The sequence below is a fragment of the Phasianus colchicus genome, chromosome 8 (assembly GCF_987193195.1).
Source record: "Phasianus colchicus chromosome 8, bPhaCol1.hap1.1, whole genome shotgun sequence".
NCBI lineage: Eukaryota > Metazoa > Chordata > Aves > Galliformes > Phasianidae > Phasianus > Phasianus colchicus.
The window spans coordinates 3,480,346-3,501,618 of record NC_143443.1 but is presented as its reverse complement, the minus strand read 5'-3'; the positions used below and the strand labels follow the sequence as shown (position 1 = coordinate 3,501,618).

The 21,273-nt window shown below is 45.5% G+C and overlaps 1 protein-coding gene across 1 annotated transcript in view; it reads left to right on the top strand.

Moving 5' to 3' along the window:
* Window positions 1–4,332: 4,332 nt before the first annotated feature.
* The window catches only part of IPMK (inositol polyphosphate multikinase), a 32,421-nt gene continuing 15,480 nt past the window's right edge, over window positions 4,333–21,273 (top strand). The window contains exons 1-2 of the mRNA XM_031602514.2: window positions 4,333–4,600; window positions 8,513–8,598. Coding sequence (XP_031458374.1) covers window positions 4,348–4,600; window positions 8,513–8,598 — 339 coding nt within the window. The 5' untranslated portion in view covers window positions 4,333–4,347. The remainder of the gene's footprint in view (window positions 4,601–8,512; window positions 8,599–21,273) is intronic.

The window sequence follows — 21,273 nt, the reverse complement described above, 5'->3', positions numbered from 1 at the left end:
CTGTGCAAGTTAAATTACTTTGTAAGGGTTGAAATCTGTTGATTTGCAGATAAACCTAAGAAGCAAAATACTATTTAATAGAAGTGCCTTTTTTTTTTTTTTTAAATGCATTGTCAATAAAGATGTGTTCAGTTTTACTGCAGATGGAAGCAGTGTAACTAGCCTCTAGGGCAAGACATAGATGCAGTTGAAATAAACTTCTTGGCATGTTAATCATCTTAAATCAAGTACTGAGGTTATCCTAAATGAGGACGCGACTGGTAAAATGCCATCATGCATTTGTAAAATCTGCGCAACAGCCTGATAGATATACAAGGCTGTACTTGTAAAGTATTTGTTTAGAAAGGCAAAAGGAGTAATCTTTAGCTACCTGTAATCCGTGAGATCAGGAGATAGTGCTAAAGACATGAGTTAATGCCACTATTTCAGAAGGAAGTGTAATTTGTTGCCCTGGGATGTCCAGGTTACACCTCTGTCGTTGCTGTTTTCTGGGGTTGGAGGCAGCAAAAATATGTTTCACCAATTCAGGCTCATCACAAATCATGGTTTAATTCTAACATCTGCACTAATTGATCAAGGGTGTGTTCCCATTCCCTGTGAGAGACCAAGTCCACAAGTTGGACTTGGTACGTGGCACGCCAAGGCGATACAAAGCAGCTAAGTGATGCCTTTTGTCTTTCTCAGCGCTCTTTCTGATGTTGCCCAACACTCTGTTGGCTTTTTTTGGCTGTTGACCCATGCTCAGCTGATGATCTCAGACTACTGTCAACAGTGACTTCAGGATCTCTTTCGTGGGCTGTGACAGCTATTTCCAGGTTCAGCATCGAGGAGCTTTGGTTTGGATTACTTTCCCATGCGTGTGTTATCTTACATTGATCCACAAGGAAGTTCTTTTGCCAACACTGGGTTGTCTAACAACTAATGTCAACTAACAAATATCTAACTTTGAGGAAGAAAGAAACTATTGAAATGAGCTCTGTGAGTCCTGGTCTGCAACTCTTTGAGGTTATGTTAGAAAACCTGTTGATTTCTAGCACAAAACAGACTTCTCAAAATCTAAAGCTGTAGTTCGGTTGTAGAGAAGATGATCCAGAAAATGCACAACTGTAGCAAATTAATGTCAAAGTAGTTTTTGAAGTTTCTGTATTATCTCTGGAGAGCGTAGGCTGTTGTATGACAACACTGCTCTGTTTTCAAACTGCAAAACCCCAGGCATACCTGGTTGCTAGGGTGGAGAGTAATGTCTAAGAGGTTGCATTAGTCACGACCAAGTAAAATATTTATGAGAGAGGCTTCTACTGTGGGACTTGATGCCGAAGTGAAGAGGCAATAGCGAGGAAAGAAAATGGGTTGGTGCAATGAGTTTTGGAGTTACCACAGACAAGGACGGTTGAGATTTCAGAGCAGAAAAGACAGAAGTACTGTGAATTCACCAAAGGATTAAAAGCCCTAAGATATTTAAGGAGGGCGTGCTTTGCTATGAAAGAGAGATGAAATTCAGCATGGCTACAACTTCCACACTGCTGCAGCAATGTGTACGAGCAGGCTGGGCCCTCCTGCTGACAGAAGCACTGCCACAGATGCTCTCATCTGTCTGCAAGCGTTGCTTTCGCAGATGGACATTTTTTATCAGGAGCGCACATTCATTTAGTCCTTGTCATCTCTGTTGCAATCTTTTTGGCCGCCAGAAGCTATGCAAGCTGCAGCCACGTACTGCAGGAAGTGGCTCTGCGGGCAGCAGGATTTGCTTCTCTCGATCAGACCTCGCCACGAATACGTGGCCCTGGTAGAGGGGTGGTGGTTTGGGCTTAACAGAGGACAAGTGGCAGTGAGCCATGCCAGCGAAAAACCCAGCGGTGCCTGCTGTCAGCATGCCTGTAGAGCGTGAGCATTTGGGCCAAAATCCAACGACACCAATCTGTTTACTTCACGTCCCCCTGCTCTTCCACGGAGAGTGAGCTTATTTCCTGTACTAACCTACCATGCATCTTGTGGTTAGTTATTAACTAGCTGTTCCGAAGGACTTTATTTCAGCAGAAAGCAATTCTCTTCTCCTCCTTACACAGTTTGGGGGAGCTTTGCAATCTGCCAGTGACAGACCATCTTGCAGCGCACAGCAGCTTGTGCAAAATCAGTACATGTGTAATGTTTTCTAAACGTTATTGGTATTTACATTTTCATCCAGCCGAGTGAGGTAAAACTGTTCTTCAGCAAAAGAGGAGAGCAATCCAGAATTAAGCGTACTGTATGCCAAATGCATTTGGTTGCTGGTGGATTCCCAATCTCCTGCAATTGCTTTCTCTTAGAGTGCAATTGCAGAGCCTTGAGCTGAGAAGATTCCCTGGGAATCTTGCTGGTAGGTTCAGCTTTTAGGGCAAGCTCTTACACAAATTGTGCTTTGTGAACAAGTTCATTATTTACCTTTTCTGGTACTCTTGGTTTTACTTGTTTTATTTTAGGATAAGCTTCCAGATTAGATTAGCAAACTCCATGTGCTGAAACGTGAGGGTGGAATGAGTGAGCTCAGTCCCACGTCACTTGATTTCTATATGCACAAATCTGACTAAAGCAAACACCAGGAAAAAGGAACTAGTCAGTGTTTACTGATTCCAATTACTCATGCTTTTGTATTTCTTTCATCCCCTCCAGGTCCACTTCTATTAGCTCTAAGGATATGCAGAAGGGATTCATTCAGGACTAGATTTCTGAAGAGCCTTGCAATTCCAATTTTTTAATGTTTTAATGCTACTTTTTTTTTTTTTTTTTTTTCCAGTTAAGACTTGAAGCTCATGTAGATCACAGTTAGATGGGCACCACCAGAAGTGTGAAATGGCAGATGTGTTTTTTCTCTCTGCATTGAGATCCAGATCAGCCAAAGCATCTTGTACTGCAAGGGAAAAGATCTTTCCGGAGGCTCAGGTCAACATCTGAGCTTTACAGCAGCTGCTGCAGCCAATGCCAGGGCTGTTCTTCCTGTCAGACACAAACCACTTGTGCCTTTTTTTTTCACATCAGTATGTTTCTTTCTGGGCAAGGACTGACCAAGCTGCAGTAGGTGTTTTGCATCCCCCTGAGAAAATCTGATGCTGGGGAAACAAAGCTGGGAGCTTGCCCTTGCAGCCATCTACCTCCTAATCTTGAAAGCTGGATGCTACCGAGCGATGAGAGAGAGAAACATAACTTTCCTGTGTCTTGTTGCATCAGAAAGGACCTTGCTTTTTTGGCCAATGAAGACAGTGAAACAAATCATTCCATGGGGCTGATGAAGCTTGATTTTCACACATTGATATTCCATCCTCCTTCCTCTCTGTCAGCTTACTTCATTACTCTCACTTCCACTCTGACCTTCCTGTTCCTCTGGTAGTCAAACTTCCTCAGCAGATCCCCCAGGCCCCTAGCAAGCTCTCCCGGTCACCTGCCACGTCTCCCAGCTATGGGATGGAAAGATGTGGTGTGTGCTACCTGAGCTCAGCACACCGCCCTTCCTCAAATGTCAGTGCTGATCCCCTGTACATCAGTTTGGATAAGACCTGTAGGAATGACGTGTATCTGCTTTGTATCTCTGGCCTTGTTTTCCCACTCCTGCGCCCTACTAATACTAAACACAGGAGCAAAAGCGCAAGCATAATATTTGTAAAGTTCAATACCATTTCTAAAGGACGCAAACGCCAAAAAGGAACATCAAGAATGACAGGGTGGCAAACAGAGCTGATGTAAGCCCCAGTGAAGAGAGACATTCAGTAACGCGTTGGGCTCAGGGCTGCGTCCATCCACGGGGGTAACGTTCAGAATGGAGATTAAACCCTTATCCAGGCCTCGAGCCTGAGACGAGCCCCCAGAGCTCTCCAGGCCATTTTAAAGGCCGTTATCCACTTGAGAGGCACGATGCTATCTGCCAGCTTCGGTTTGCCTGGAGCTCCGTGGGCCCAGCGAAGAGAAAACAAGCTTTGAGAGGCAACCTCGCCAGCACTGCGATCTAGAGAGGGTTTTGCGGCGCGCTCCTGCTCACAGACCGCAGGACGGCAGAGCTCTCGCCGCGCTCCGGCGTGCCGTTGAGGCGGGGCTGCAGCACGGCAGCTCCGGGCCGCGGCCTTCCCCTCGCGGCGGCGACCCCTGGCGGCCCCCGGCGCTCCTCTGGGCGGAGGCGGAGCGGCGCGGGGCGGAGCGGGGCGGTGCCGCCGCCAGTCGCTGCCTCAGCGCCGGGGTGGGCGGCACGGCTCGGCGCGGCCGGCGCGGAGCGCAGCGGGGTGATGGAGCCGCGGGCCGTCGCCGCTCGCGCCCCGACGCGCAGCGCCCGCTGAGCCCCGGCCGCCGCGACCCCGCAGCCGCTCGCCTCTCCCTCGGGAAATGGCCACGGAGCCCCCGCGGCCGGCGCCGCCCGCGGCCGGGCACCCCGAGGGCGGGTGCGGGCGCTGCGCGGGCGGCGGGCGCGGCGAGGCGGAGGAGGCCGCGGCCCAGCAGGCGGGAGGCGCCGCCCCGAGCCCCGCGGTGGCCGTGCTGCCGGCGGCGGCGGCGGCGGGGGGCCGGCGGCGGGGGCTGAACGGCTGCGTGCCGCTGTCGCACCAGGTGGCCGGGCACATGTACGGCAAGGATAAAGGCGGTGAGCGCGGCCGGGGGGGCGGCGGGCCGCCGTTCTCCTCGCGGCGGTGCCTACCTGCGGCCGGGAGCGGCGCGGCATCCCCGGCGCGGCCGGGGTCGGTGCTGCGCGCGGTTACGTAACGGCGGCGGGGCGGTCGGGCCGCGGGGTGCCGGCCCTGCTGCCTCCGGAGGGGGGGATCCGGGCGGGACGGGGCGGTTCCCCGCCCTTCTGGTCGTTCTGCGGTGACGGCGGGAGCGCGGAGCCGGCGGGCTCCTGGCGGCCGTGGTTCGGCTCGCGTCGAGCTGATGCCTTAACAGGTGGAAGCGAAGGGAGACGTGCTGCGGGCCTGCGAGGTGCGTCCAAACGGCGCTGAGCCGCAGGCGGCCTCCGGGCCGGAGCGCGTCCGGAGCAGCCGAGCTGCTTCCAAGCGCTGCTGTGCACGCGTGTGTGAGTTCAGGTGGAGAGGGACGACTTGCGAGGTGCTTACCGACTCGGTGCTGTGAGCAAACCCAGGGCAGCACAGTGGTACAGATGCTGTGATGATACAGTGTTTACTGAAGCATATTTCCACCAGCTCTCGATTTTCGTTCTGACTTCAGAGGCGCTGGCCCTTCCGATAAAGGTTCTGTTCAGCAGAGGCAGCGGTGGGTGCAGAGCCAGCACTGCCAAAGGGTGCTCTCACCCTTCCCCGATGTCAGGTCGGGTATAACTCCTGCCTTTGAGCCACACTGGAGTGGAATACACGTGGACTGCATGTCCATTCAGCTTCCAGGGTGACCTTTGAGAACAGCTGTAAGGGGAACACGCTGTTACGCTGTCTCTGAACCCTGCCTGTAGCAGCTGAGCAGGCCGAGGGCTGAACTTACTGGCCCTTTGCTGTCAGTGGGTGGAATTGCAGCGCTGATGGCACCGTGAGCTGCCCTTATCTGCAGCTCATGTTCAAGGCATGTCCAGTAATTTGCACAGCTGGGTAATTCTCATCTCCTGCCTCTGCTGCAATAGATGTCAAGGGGGTACAGGGGTTCCTGTACATCTGCCTCGCTTATTGTATTCTGGATTATGGGGTGGGGTCGGGCAAAAAGGACTCACCTTAGGCACGTCACTTCTTATCACTGTTGTCACCTGGGTGGTGCGGTAACTATACTGTGGGCACAGCTCAAATGGATCAGATAAAGCCACAGCCCCTGTATCTAAGAGCAAGGCTCACATTTCCTTGCAGGGGTACTGCCCCCACTGATCTCACCTTAGGAACTTGAGTTGCATGTTTTAATGAAGATCAAAGCTCCTCTGTGATATGACAACCCTCTTATTTTTGTAACCGAATCTTCTCATTCTGCGTCTTCACAGATGATGTTTGTAGGAGTACAGGCAGTCAAGATGCTAAAGATACAGAGTCATGTATGATTCCACAGTGCTGCTCCCATAGTGTCTTTGTTATGAAGCTAGTGGCCAGATGTGTGGATATATGTAGTTACTGATAGCACTGGTAAGGAGTATCACAGATGATCACAGAATGGCCCAGGTTGGAAGGGACCTCAAGGATCATGTATGTCCAATTTCCCTGCCACATGCAGGGCCACAATGATCTGGGCCGTGTTAGCACTGGAATCTGTAATGATTGAAAGTCTGTGTAAGGAGACCAGTGTGTATTGTACCTTCTCTGTTACTTTTTTTTTTTGTCTTTTCCTGCTGTAGTTGCTCTTCCTACAGTTTTTTGTTCTGCTGTTTCCTACCCCATTAAAACTTCAGCATTTAAAAAATGAAAAATATAAAACCAATACTCCTCTTCATTTGGATACCTCTGTTACTACAAAACACAGCAAATGTGCCTTGAAGGATGTACCCCTGTCATTCATCTTTGAACTGCTTGCTGGGTGAAACTCGGAGCCTTCCTTCTTTTGCCAGGCTTCCTCCTGTGTGTCACTGTTGTCCTCTGTGCTCGACTTCCCTACTGTCCCCACATACAAATATATGGAGGACTTGAAGGTATCCACAGTACTTTTTTGTTTGTTTGTTAAAGTACACCTTAAAAAGTCTCAGCTGTTCTCTTCCTTTCAATAGTGCCTTCCCCCAAAGAGAGCAGATCTTGTAGTACCTAAGGTACTGGGCTTTGGGCTGTGGCTTTATTCCATAGGCAGGAAGAAAGAGGCAGGAGCTGATGAGTTAAGCTACCTTTTAGAGTGTGTATGTGCAAAACAGGTGGAGCCACAACCGGTGTTCTTATGTTAGCATGATCTGCAAGTGGTGGTATCTCTTGTAGATCAGGAGAAGGTTTTGGATGTTGTGCGGGTGCTGAAACATGAATCTTTGGCTTCCAGCATGTCTCTGTTGCAGATGCAGGGAAGGATCTCTATCCTGTCATGAAATCCAGAGTACCACGGGACTTGAGTCAACATCATGTTACATAGATCTCTTGTCATCCACCTGGATCCAAAGCACAGTGTTCTGGTGGAAAGTACTTAGAGTAATTTGTCTTCAGAGTCCGAGCTTCTCTTTGCCAATGGGGCAGTATAGGGGTTCTACTTCTAGAAATGTTTGCCTGCTCTTTCTGCCTTGTCTTATCACTAGTGCTAATGTGTAGGTTTTGAGGTGTGTTATAAAACCTTTTTTAGTGCTATGAATGTAATTCATTCATTCATAACATGTCATGTCATGCAGAAACTTTGTGCACTTTGCTAAGTGCTTTCTGGCACATGTGGAAGGGTGCAGGGTGAAGCTGTTGTGTCTTGAAGATGTGACAGTGTTGTATGCTTTCCAGAACTAGAAAAACAGTATGATGCTCAGCTTTTGGCAAGCAACTTGAGTGTCATTCTATACAAATTCTTAAAACCAGTCTGTCAGTTGGCTTAGCCGACTAATGAACAACTTCTGTACGTTGTGGTTGTTTTACAATAAGTATCTCGGGCTCTGCAGATTTTGTTTTGTTTGCAAGACTGCACAACAGAGCCCATTCAGATATTAGGCTTTCCAGAAGGTGAAAACAATTGCTGTTACAAGTGCAAACTGTTTTGGGGGGCACAAAGTGCCTGGCTTGTTGTTCTGCTTCTCCTCTCAAGTGGTAAGCTGGAGATGAAACTTATTTTGGATACGGTTGACGTATTTTTATCTTCCTTTTAAAGAAAATAAATTACTCTATGAAAAGCTATGGTTAAATCCAAGGAGGAAATTTCTATTCCAGAAGTGGATTTTCCTTTTCCCCTGTGCTTGGCGATGCTGAAATTTAGAGCACGTTTCACAGAGATGCAATTGCTTTTCTTTGGTGTTGTCCATCGGCTCCAATACTGAGTTTCTCAAGCAGCAGAGTGGCCAGGGCTGGCTGGGGAGGATGTTGTGCTTCTTTGGGGTCGTGATGAAAATGGTTGTCTGGCTGAGATGAAGCTTTCTATGTTGTGTTCTAAGTATGGGTGGTAGAAATGGTAGCATCTAGCTAGTGTGGAGTGCTACAGGGATGTTACTTCCATTAAGGTAGAAGTGCTCTTTCAATGCTGCTTGTATAGAAATATGTCTGTGGGCCACGCAGTGTAAGCTTGTGAGAAACGTGTTCAACTTGGTACCAGCTCCTTTAACTTCTTAGTGTTGCTGGAAAAGGAACTTATCAGTTATTTAAAAAGGGAGTGTCTGTATAATCTTCCATAGTCAACTGAATGTTTTTTTTTGGGTGGAACTCTTCATGTCAGTTCCCTGTTACTGTGTTGGCCTTGAGCAGAGTTAGATGTGGAAAGTCATCTGATGGCTAGAAAAAGAGGAATGCAAGCAAACCTCTGCTAAGGGCTTAGTGTGGGAGCTGCCAATTTCTTCTCTGCTGTGCTGTTCTCTACTGAAAACAGTAGAACTGAACAAATAGGCTGTCTCTCATGTGCGTTTGCCATTTCTGAAAGAAATGAAAGCTCTCTCTCTTAAAACCTGTCCCTAAAGGAAATGCTTCTCTTCTAGGTATACTGCAGCATCCAGATGGGACTGTCCTGAAGCAGCTGCAGCCCCCACCTCGAGGTCCCAGAGAGCAGGAATTCTACAACAAGGTGAGGGTCCACCTGCTTTTGTGAAAGTGTAATCTGAATATCTGAATGGTACATCACTGACAGTCTCGTCACAGTGTCTACACTGTCTAGAACTTTCTCCTTTAATCTATATCCCTGTGTTTATTTGCTCTTGGGATGTCAGGGTTTTCCTGATATCCAAGAAGTGATTGAAAAGCCTCGTGTGATCTTCATCTGTGAATAAGGAGTGGTGTGCGAGATCCCATTGTTTTCTTTCTCGTGTTGCTGACTGTCTTGGAATTGGTTGCATCTAAAATCTAGTCTTTTACTTGCCCATCCAGTCTGGTTTTAATGCTTTATTGCCTGTTCACCGTGTTAAAACCCAGTTCCTTTAAAATGTCAATAAAAAGAGCAATTCTCCAACTGCTTTAACTTCAGTTTGTTGTATTTTCCTTGTGAACCAAGCCTGTTGCTCATCTCCAGTTGGCTTTATCAGTATCTTGGATAGCACACACCAGGAAAGCTGTTGCTGGTTATCTTACTTTAAGGTAAACTGTTTTTACAGTCTTGTTTCCTTACCAGCCATCTGCCCATTTTAGTTTATCATGTTTTTTTATTATTATCTTGGTATGTCATCCCTTTTTACCAGGTACAAATAACTGCAGAAATCTTCATGCAAGATGAAAGATGAGCCTTGAGACCCTCTTTTTGTTCTGTGGTGTTTTGTTTTTTTTTTTCTTTTTTTTTTTGGAAGGTTATTGATGTAAGCTACTGAAGATGTTATGTGTTTTGTGGAAATATCTCACATAAAACTGGCTGAGCTACATACTGTAAGCTAACGGTGTGTTTGCATAGTAGTGTTGATAATTCCCTAGATAGGACTGTTAGACAAAACAGCAGCTCTTGAGTTAGTTAGGAGCTCAGCGGGAGCCAGTTAAACCTAAAAGTAAATATTTCTCTGAGGTTTCCCAGTGACTCTCATTTAGATGAGGTTGAGAATTATACAATCCAGGCTGAATGGCAACTCTTCAGTAGAAGAAGACTTAAACAGATGCCTCTGAGTGCCAGGTTGGTTACTAATCTGTGGAATCCTCAAGTACTATTGCTGTCTAAAGCCAGAGAGTGAGAGCAGTAAGCTTGACCATGACTTAGACATTAACCTCTCTCAGCACAAGCTTTGTCACTTGCCTGTTGCTTAGACTCAAGTGACAAGCTGTGAGCAACACCCTTGACAAAAACTTGAAGTAAGGGTACCATCGTTACTAGAGCCTGTCAGAGGGGAAGGAATCGGGTCTTAATGCTACTGAGTTTCTCTTCTGGAGCCTTGTCATGTCACTTTTGACACTGAATGTTTTTTGTCTGTGAGCCATCTGGAAAAGAGGGTTGGCAGTTCTTGAAAAATGATGGGGAGAGGAAAAGGTGTGTACACAATTGCTTGTGTGTGGACTAGGATGCTTTTCTGTGGGAGAAGGGGAGAAAATGCTCATATGCTGTATAGGTGAAAGTACAGGAGAAAGATCTTGGGGATTTCCAGCTCCTCAGTGATTAACTGCTTTCATGTTTGCTCTCAAGCTAGAATCACAACCAAGTATAGATGCCTAAGCAATCCATATGTTTCTCACAAGATGAAGATTACTGCAGGTTGTGGGTTTCAATGTAAGGTATGCAGTCCTGCAGCCACTTGAGTTGATACAATAGCTTATTGCTGTCAAGAGGGAAAGGCTTTTCCTCCTATTGAGCCATTTATCTTACGCTGTGTTGGTGCTTTCCAGATGTGGATGAATACAATTGACTTGTTGGAAGTTTTTTATCAGTTAAACTGATAAGCAGTGAGAACAACAGCAAGACTGCCCCGTTTTGGTGACTTAGCTCACTGCACTTCTGCTCTGTGAAGAGACTTTATTACCTTGGGATAGGCTAATGAGCCTCCAGAGAATGGGGGAAGGAAAAACTCACCACTCTTTGAGACAAGGAGTTGTTTACAAGGCAGTCAGGTAGAGAAGGTAGTGAGAAGCAATGCAGAAATGAAACAACAGTGCTTCTAGGTAAACTTATCTTGAGGTTATCTTCTGGAAGCAGGTGTCAAGTTGGAGGGCTAAATCTTTCTAGATTATTTAAAGCCTGCTGGGGCAGGGAATTCAATGTGTTCTGGGAGGGCAGAGCTGGAGTATATCTGAAGGTTGTTTGTCAGGTCTTCTCTGCTGGAGCCTTCATCAGTTGTATCTATTGCACCATGAAGCATGTGAATGCAGAAGAGTCCCGGACTGTCACTTCACCAGGACTAGACACTGAATCTGTTGATAACATCACACTAGAAGGTTCCCTCTGGCTGTATGCAGGTTTATCACGCTATCTTTTCATTTCTGCACCTGTGGCTTCATAAGCACTTTTAGCTATTTTCTCTGTGTTGATATCGTCAGTTACCTGGGCAAGAAAGAAGCCCTTCTTCACTTGTGGGTAAAGCAAACCACCTCATCTGGAACCATTGAGAACCATTGCAGTGCATGTAGCATGATGCTGCCTGCATCAGCAGAACACCAGGAGTTTGTTCCTGTTGGGCACGTGAGGGATATTGTCTACTGAGCACAAAGCAGAGTGCTCACTGGTACAGCCCAAACAGAATGAGCTACCTGCAGTGTTTGGAGCTACAGGAAACTTAAGCAAGTAGTGCAAAATACTAATAGTGATCTGAAACTATGATGCATATGCCAGGCTGCTCTGAAGTGGATGGCACTGGAAGAATCTGTCTCTGTCAGAGTGGAAAACTGGAGAATCTCTAATAATCCCTACTCAGGCTGCCATTAATTTATCCTTCTGTTTTCCTGGTGGTATGTTTTCAGTTCAGCAGTTAAAAAAAAGATAAGGGAGGAGGGAAAAAAAAAAGAAAAAAGCAAACCTAAATACTGTTCTTCTTTGATCAAATATACCAGATTTTTCCTCTATTACAGTAATACGAACATTGTCTGCTAATGGGGAAATCACAGAATCATAGAATGGTTAGATTTGGAAGAGATTCTGAAAGGCCATCCAGTCCAACTCCCTGCAGTGAACAGGTACACCTACAGCTCCATCAGGAGCTCGGAGCCTCATCCAGCCTGCAGGGACACCACCTCTCTGGGCAGCCTGTGTCAGTGCTTTGCCACTCTTATAATAAAAATATGTAATTAATTCTGTGTTCTGAGGGAGCGGAAAAATAGACTATAACAAATTTATCACGAGTTGCTCCTGTGATAAAATGAGAATAATAAGCTGTTTGTAGCTGTTGCTAATAATTTGATAAATATAGTAAGCTTAACTTATCATTGGAGCATGATTTTTCCAGTGGTCATGTCCACTTTGTGTTGAATTCTGTACGTATCAATAATAATCGAATAATAATCTGTTTTTGTTCCTGCAAACTCCCTTTCTGTACATGAGGGTGTGAACTTAGTATGCTGCATAGCCACTAAGTGTTTTAGCAAGTCTTTTAGTTCCGTTTCCCGAACAAAGAATTGATTGATTTTTTTATATTTTTTTTTTTTTAAGCCTTGAATAGCCACCAAATACTTTGTTTTCTGTAGATATGAGCAAGAAGTAATTGTAAGAGAGCGGTTGCAGTTGTTTTAAGGAGTGTCTGCACCGATGATGGGTTGTTTCCATCTAATGTAGACTGCTTGGTGAGGAGGTGTAGGCAAAGGTGCTGCAAAGGACTGCGTTTAGAGGAGTTTCAGAAGGCTGCAGCACACAGATGTGGAAGCAGAAACACAGTGGTGCTTGAAAATTCATTCTCATAGATGATGTAGTGGTGACCTGTTTCCAGTAAAGAAAGTGAATTGCTGCAAGGCAGCGTGTGATGGTGCTGGCTGCCTACACGTGCGTACCAAGGAATCCATAAAAGCAGGCTACTTCTCAGTCTGTTTCAGTATTTTAGTTCAGCCTGCTTTATGCCAGTGCATGTGTACGTGCTAAAACAGTCTGATTTTTAGTTCAGCAGTGTTAGCAGAGGGAAGGGAAGAAGCCTGTTGGCCCTCTGACTGCATCCCTTCAGGCAGGTAAGTTGGGACCTGTGAACCAAGCGTGCTTGGGAGAGGTCAGCACAGTCCCTGGGTGAGGCGAAACCTTTGTGCTCTGCTGGGAACACAGCTCTTGTTTCAAAGTGCAAGGCTGTACCCTAGAGCAGTGTGTGCTAACATAACTATCGTCTAGTATTTAAGAGCTATCATGTTCAGTAGAGGGTTTTTATTCATTTGTCACATCAAGAATGTAGCTCTGCAGAATCCGCTGTCCTGTTGGTGCCATGAAGAGGGGGAGGAAGCTGGAATGTCGTGCTTTAAATAGGGCAGCTGCTTCTGTGGGCCCACAAGGATAGAGCTTGGACAGCAAATATTTAAAGCTGAGGAAGAGAATTTACAGTTGTTGAAGCTAGCTTCCCAGCTACGTTTTCCTAGAAGCTCTGTGTTTAGCAGTAAGAGATGGAGAGCTTCTCTTCTTGCGTGCAACAGGACAAGGGAAGGTTGCTGGGCGATTTAAAGTGATAGCTCCTTCAGTTCTGATTTCTGACATTGGCTTCATGGGGCCGTAGACCTCTGTTACCGTGTGTACCTGTTCTGAACGTGGTGTGCTGAAGTTTTAAAGGTTGGTAACTGACTAGCTAATAAACTAGGATCTTATAGTCAACAGATCAATAAATGTGCCCATAAACTTTTATTTGAAGTGCCCTTTTGCTCTCCTGCAATAACTGCAGGGTGCTTGGGGTTCAAGATGTACACCTTCGTCCCCTTGTTCTGCTTTTTGAAAACTGTCCTATCTGATAAAGTTCTTGCAGCTTGGACAACTTCCAACAGTTAACATTTTTTTTTCCTCTTTGCTAGCAGCTGCGTGTCAGAGTTGTCATAGCTGGTGCTTGTGACGTTGCCATATCATGGCTCCATATAACATTACCTATGTTTCCAAGTCTGTGGTAAGGCAAGTCCTACCCTAATTCTCACATGCTCTTGTCCCAGAGGTCACGTCTGTGATCTTGGGGGATTGGAGTAAAAGGCAGGCTGGGCTCTCCTTTTCCCAACTCCAATCTGGTAGCCTCCTTACCTCTACCTGAGTGACTGGGAACTGAGAGCTGATTGACCCCATGTAGAGTTGGGAAGAGGTAATTGCAGCAGTCATCTGGCCCTTCTGGAGAACAGATCTTCATCCCATTGCTAGTTCAGGACAACTCTGCTAACTGCTCTAGCAGTTGTCTGGAAGTTCATAGTTCAAGCCCTGCTGTCATATAATGTGAATGCAAGGAAGCAGTTACTACTGTAGATAATAGAAATTGTTTTTCACTCTTGTTACATGTCTTGAAAACAAAGCCAGGATGTAAGAGACGCAAATAACTCCAACGTGTAACAGAGGTTTATGTTAGAGTCGGGTGCTTGAAAGCTAGGAAGTCATGGTTTCATGGTTGCCTGCACAATTGTTATTGTGAACTTTTGTTGGATGCATTATAGTGTAACTTTCAATAGGGTGATGACCTGTCTTTGTGTGCTCTTTCCTCTAAAGAACTTAGTAACTCATTCTTACAGCTTAGACACAAGGCAGAATTAATACTGCTTGTGCAGCTTTTTCTGTCTCTCTTGTTACTGTTAGTCTGAGTCTGTGAGCAGAGGATAACGTGTGAGTGTCAGAGAATTAGCAAGTGCCTGAATATTCCTTGTGCTCCCGTGGTTACAGAGAAGGAGAAACATGCAAGCAGTTTGCCCGTTCGGACCACTGTCAATAATCTTATCCTTATTTTATTTAATTCTCAATAACCTGCTGCAGCTCTTCATTGCAGCTTGATGCTTTTTTTTCCCCCCTTTTTGCATTGCCTAATTTTAATTAGCATTCATGCAGCTTCAGGCAGTGCAGAAGACTTCTAGCTACTTCCCTCCCCCTCCATGGCATTAAATCAAGCCAGCAGCCTGAAAGATGTGTTTTGGCCTGGAAGCTTTTGCACAGAGTTGCAAGAACTGACTCATAATGCTCAGCCTTCTTCCAGCCTATCTAGCACAAATCACGATAAGGCAGCCTGTGTTCTGTAAACTGTTCTCTGCTAGTGACAGAAGACGACGGGGGATCGGGGAGGGAAACTGTGCCTTGCTTCAGGATGAATTACCCTGTTTTGTAAACTCAGCTAACTGGTTTTATAGTCTTGATTCAAATGATAACTCTTGACTGAAAAAGGAGTGGATGATGGCTGTAGTGCAGCTATTGTGTACTAAAATATCCTTATCCTGTGATCAAGTCTCCAGCTAAGGTTGCAAGTCCTCTATGGACAAAGCTTCAAGAAAGCATGCACAGTTCTCTTAATGTTGCATTTGAGGGACACAGTGCCTTGCTCAAACCTTTCATTACTGCTTTCAGAGCTGAAGCTCAGTATCCTGAAATGTTATCCTTGGCCTCTTTTGGGTCTACTGCATCTCCAGAAGAGGTGATGGTACTGGAGTATTACAAATTAGCTATTTGCAGATATAGTGGACGTGTTCTGATATGCTCCCTTTCTGCCCTTGGCATCATCTCCAACTGAGAAGCTGTCCTGGAGGCTTTCTGTTTTGTTGGGATATAAGCAAATTCAGGTTTCCCAACCAGTGTGTGAAACTGTCTTGACTGTGTCCATCTCTTCTGTACTCAAAACCATGAGCCTGGGCAGTGGTACTGTAGTAAGAGGAAGGACATGCAGTACACTTGACCTAATGAGAAGGAAATGACTTTCTGACCAAATTATGAAATACTTGCCGCTTGTATTTGTTTGTTTTCTGGATAACAACAAATAAAGGGGAATGAAGGATGAGCACAGAGAGTCTGCTGAGTTCCTTCCACTGTCTTATGAGCTCTCAGATTTTTTCTATTTCAGATCACTGTGAAATGGCTTATAGCCTCCTATACCAGCACAGTAAGAATTACTAAGTGTGGCAAACTTTTGTGAGTTTTGGACCCTGAAGCAAAAACAAGTCTGGGAGGGACATGCTCTGCAGTAGAAAATGAACCTAGGAGAGTCTGCTGAGCATCTGTTCTCTGTACTCTTTGTACTTTGTGTGCCACACCGTAATCTACAATCCCCTTTAATAAATCTAAGAAAGACTCATAAGGAGAGACAGTAAGAGGCCATTATTGCAATTTGATGCTAGCAAGGCACTACTGGGTGGAGTTTGTAACAGACCAAGTAGTCTACAGTCCATGCAGTGTGAGCAAGCAGGAAAATAAGTCCTGTTCTCTCATCAACCTGATTTTAAGGGAGATTTCTGCTGAGAGTAGATAAGGCTGGAAATGAAGCAACAAAGTATGGTTTTAATGTGCATATCCACAGTACGTTAAATTGGATTAAGTTGCAGTATGATGTTCTTGCTGTGCTGGAGGGCTGTGCAAGCAGTAACTTTTTCAGACTTAATGAAATATTTCAGTGAATATTTATGATGAGCCCCTCTTCTTGAAGACAGAGCAAAGTGAATTACTTGGCTCACCGTGTACCTGGATTTTGTTTTCCTTTTGCCTTACTGCAGTGGACAATGCTGGAAGGCTTACTGGGGTTTTTAAATGCTGTTATTACTGGGTTTTTTTGGTTTTATCTCCCCCTTCCTGCTGTGTTCTGTCCCAGGGGCAGCACTGCTTCTTTCCTTTCTTGCCAGTGGTGAGCAGGGGTTTGTTTGCAGGTTGGGGAAGCAGCTGATGAGCTCATCCACCAGATGAGTGAAAGGAACACGTGGGCTGGTTCTCTAACTTCCAGTTTTGCATAGGGCAGAAGTGTGTGGGACTCCAAATGCTCTAGGGATGGGATGAAAATGATTCTGGGGCTGTGGCAGCCCAGGCCTGGTTTGGTTAGAGTCGGGTGAAGCTGCACCTTCAGGCCAGTTCTACTGTCAGCTCTTTGCGAGGGCTACCTCTTGCAGTGTTAGAAAAGAGAAATCCAACTTACGACTGTCAGGACTTGTCTTCCCTTTCTGTCTCTTTGAAATGCAAAATGAATTTTTGCCTATATAACTGCTCTAGGGTTCCTCCCACCCCTAGTTCTCTGTCACTGCCTAGCGTGGCTCTTCAAGTGTGATCAGACTGCTTTTCAGAAACAAAAGGTAATGCCTGGTTGTGTTCACAGAAACAGGGCAGTGATGCTGGCTTATTTTCCTTTTAGTCCTGTTCTATCATTTTACTTTTATTTCAGTACTCCCAGTGATAAACTCAGTAAGTAGTTGGATTTACTCCAAAAAAATCTTGGAGCAAACCCTCTCACTACCATCGTTTCAGCTTTGGTTTGCACCTAGCAGCATTTGGATGTCTCAAGGTCTTGGTTTCTCACCAGGTCAGTATCTTCCCTTAATACACAAAGCAGTAGTCATGTTGTGCTGCTTCATGTGTTGTAGTAACAGAGCTGTAATAGCTGTAAAGATAGATGTGAAACTGCTTGTACCAGCCTCCTTCAAGGGAAGTCTGAATTAGCAAAGGGACTGGCTGGCCTTAAGATTTACAGGATTTCTCTGGCCGCTGGTGGCTTGAATTGCTGCAGTGAGTAGCTCCAGGACAGCATCACTACACTGCTGTTGGGCAAATGGCAAACATTGAGTAGGATTGTAGAATCATAGAATGGTTTGGGTTGGAAGGGACCTTTAAGATCATTTAGTTCCAACCTCCTGCTATAGGCAGGGCCACCTCCTTCTAGCCCAGGGTTGCTCACAGCCCCATCCAGCCTGGCATTGAGTGCTTTCAGGTAGGGGACATCCACAGCCTCACAGGGCAACCTGTGCCAGTGTTTCACCACCCTCACATAAAGGATTTCTTCCTAACTTCTAGTCTAAATCTACTCTCTTCCAGATTAAAACCATTTCCCTTCATCCTGTTGCTTCGTGCCCTTGTAACAAGTCCCTCCCCAGAGGGAGGAGTATTTAGTGTGTTAGATTTGAAACTTCCTTATCAGATGATCAGCTAAGCAATGTTTGCTGCTGTTGTTGTTGTTTGTTTATTAATTTCCACTTCTAGTGGGGAGTACCAAGTGTGAATTCTGCTCCAGTCTCTGTTGTATGTGAACTGGTTTTGGAGTAGTGAACTTCATATGCATTTTGCTATGTATTTTTTGACTATATTCAATTTAAGAGTCTCTTGACCTACTTAGAAAGCTTACCAGATGTTCATGCTGTTAATGCAAATACAACCATCTCTACTTTTCTGGATATCTTCTTTAAGAGTGTGCTTATGTTAAAAAATAAAACCAAAAGCTGTGTCTGGTTACAGTGCTTGAGGGATTAAACTTTGTGGCATGTCCTGAAAGAAGAATTATCTCTGACTTCAGAGAGCTCTCGAGTTCATTGACTGCAACTCCTCCCCAAGAGGCGGTGAACTTAACATCTAGTTGTGTTAAGGAGTTTTGAACCTGGGAGGGCAGGAGGAAGCTCAGTTCTGTTGCAAGAGGTCTGTGAGGAAACACAGCCTCTAATTTTGCAGTTCTCATTGCAAAGGTCCTGATGCCCACTGCCCAGTTCTGTGCTCAGTTGGTGGCTTGCAGCAGATGCAAAGGGTGTGAGGGGGTAAAGTAAATAATTTAATTTTGCTTTATTGTTAATTTAACCTTTTGTTGCCTGGGAATCTTGTGGGTTGAAAGACAAAATGCAAGTTTGCTGTCTGGTGAAGAGGGAAGTAACCTTTCTTGCCTTGCCTCTAAGAAGTGCTCACTGGAAAGAAAAAGGGAGCAGGCAGTCTGTCTGCAGCCAATTCACCTCCCCTGGATTTGGAGCACCTTGCTGCTTGTGGCATCCACTGCTGTTCATCATGGCTCTGCTGTGGGGTTTGTTCAGCTTTGCCATTGAGCCTGTCCGCTGCCTGTCAGCTCCTGCTGCCTGCTGAAGGTTTGAAGCTCTGCTGCAGCCTCAGAAACAGGTCAGGGTTTGCTTCATTTCTTGTGAAGATTATTCTGTACCCGAGGCTGCACATCTTGCTAGGGTCAGCCTAGTTTTGACTATATAAAACATGTGGAAGTGGGTAAAATATGACTTATTCTTCATTGGCATTGCTAGAAAATGGCCAGCTTGACAAACATCACCAAATAACTATATTTTGGGGGAGATTTCAAAGCTCATTTTCACAGTCTTCATTTTGTGGAAGTTAAGGTGGCCGACGGCTGTCTGTAACTCTTTTTTTTTTCTTCAATGTGAGGAGAAGGATATAATTGTTGTGGGTGTACACTGTTCTTATTTGCAAATTCATTTGCGTGGTCAGATTGTGGAAATTTAAATATGTCCTGGTTTGTTTTGTGTCCTGATTTTCTTTCTGCAGGCATCTTCTGTGAATAATTATAATATATTGGATAGGGCAGTTCTGTTTTGAATAGTAAAATATGCAACTCACTATAGTAGCATTTAGTGTAGCAGCATTTGTAAACGCTTTACTTTTGGTATTATTCTGGTATCAGGATTTTTGAACATAAACAGAGCTGGCTCAACTCCAGTGGTAGGCAGGGGAAGAAATCCTGCAGACGCAAGTCAAAGTGTGCTGCTGCTGCTACTTTGAATAAGCAGGAGCTTTGAGTTGTGAAGCCATGCAGTTAAGGATTGCTCAATTAACAGCTGCTGTTTCAACCTCAATTTTCTGGCCCTCATGCTTGCCTGGTGTAAGTGGGTGATGCAGGAGTCCGAAGGGAAATGCTGCGTGCACTCAGGTAATTAAAGTTAGTGTTCTAATGCGTACACATAGGGAGACAGAATTAAGGCTGCACTATCATCTCTAAGTCCTACACTTGCTAATTTGAGCATGTAACTTATTAACTCCTTCTGCTCTGCTGTCTGGGAGCCCCTCAAAAAATGCATGTGAAGCTGAGCTGTGTGTGCACCCTGAGGCTCTGGGACAACTGGTGGCAGGGAGCAAGAGGAAAAGGTGCTGCATCACACCTATACGCCTGCTTTCGTTTCATGGTTTCTGTTCAAATGGCTTGAAAATAAATGCACATTTAAAAATAAATCTTTTCTAAATTAACTCTTTTATGGTGTTCAGCGAATTGGGCTGAAACTGCGTTTCTGTCATGGTGGTGTCTTTCTGCCTGGGCACTTGGAGCCAGGTCTGTACAGCCAGAAGGCGTTTCCTGTTGGAATTTCAACACTGGTTCTGCCCTCCCTCAGCCAGTTGTGTGATTAGCAGTCTTTGCAAAACAAAGAAGAGCCCATGTCATGCTGCTTTGTTAAGTAAGGAAAAGAACATTTGCGTTCTCCCAAGCAGCCCCTGCTTGCATTAAAAAAACAGATGAATCTGTTGGATCAGATTTACCAAAACAGAATGTACTTTGGATCAAAAGTTAAGGGATGGTGAATTTGCCTTGGAATTAAAACATTCTGAGTGGCTGGAAATTATGACTTCATGGTGTCTATTGGACTATTGAACCCCATGGAACGTATCTGGGGCACGTTCTTCCTATGTGCTAGCTGCAGCAATTTGTAATGGTCGTGTTGTGAGCCCTCCAAATGTCAGCATCCTGTTTACTTGCTTTTTAGCCCGGAGGCAATTACATTTTATGTCTCCAGTTTGTGCTATTGAAAGAATGTAGCCTGTGTAGGAGGGATACCTACCCTGGCTGAGCTGACGTTGAAGAGTTGTGCAGTTCTGGATCTGTTGGATGAAGATGTTACGTGCAGTACAGCAACAAATAGCATATGTTTATCAGTGTACGCTCAAGAAACGGGCTTTCTTACGTTCAGAAAACAGCAGCTGCTTTTCCAGTAACGTTGGAGTATTGCTGATATAAACAAGTACAGTGGTTCACTTCTAAAGGTTGTCCTGGGATGGGTGACAGCCTTTCTCCTGCAATGAGTTTCTCAGCTTTGCCAGCAGCAATACCTTCTGGGGTCTGGGATGCGTGGTTCTTTTCTTGTGTAGTTTGAGGATGTTTTTATCATAAATCCACTTACATTTGTCATTCTGAATGACATGTGAATGTGCAGCTTGCTGCTGGGTTGTGTACAGGGAGCAGAAATGCCCCTTGTTGCTGTCTGAGGCCCTTTCTCATCAGCAGAAGTTCTTTTCTGCTGCACAAGATCAGCTGTAATTCCTGAAAGGTCTGTTTTCCTTGCTTTTGCCCACGCTAAATGACTTGCTCTGATCTTTATTAACTGAGTGCTTATTCCTGTTTGACATGTAAATGTATTGCTGGCTGAGATTGAGGTCTATATTAAGGTCAAGTAAGTGCTTTGTGTACGTTACGTCAAACATATAAAGAGAGTTTATTAGTGCTTCAGGGGGCAAGATAACTCCTTGAGAGGCAGAGGTAATGTACTTCATTCTGTTATGCCGAAGTGATGATGCTGAAGGAATAATTACTGTGAGTTTTCCTCCTTTAAAAATGCTTGCTATCGGTGTATTAAGGGTGGGTTATTTAGAAGATAGCACTTAGGCAGCTCATTTCCCCCGTTTGACCTTGACTTTGGGCTGTTACACCCAGTTGTCTGGCATCCTTTATCATATCCTACTGCTTGAAGCGCCCAACAGCATACTGTTGGTTGTCTGCTCAGTCTTTAGTAACTGAACCCTGCTGCTGGGGAGGGAATTAAAAAGGAATTCAGAGCAGGAGTCTTTCCTCTTTCTTGTCCTGTCTGAAATCTGTGTGCAGTTTCCCTGTCAGGGCTGTGTCTTGGTGGTATCTGAACTCACCTTGGGGAAGAGCACTTGTGCTGGGTGCATTGCAGTCCCCATCAGCTGGCTGAGCTGCTGCCACGCTGAGCTCCAGCAGCAGGCAGAAGTGGGGCTTGT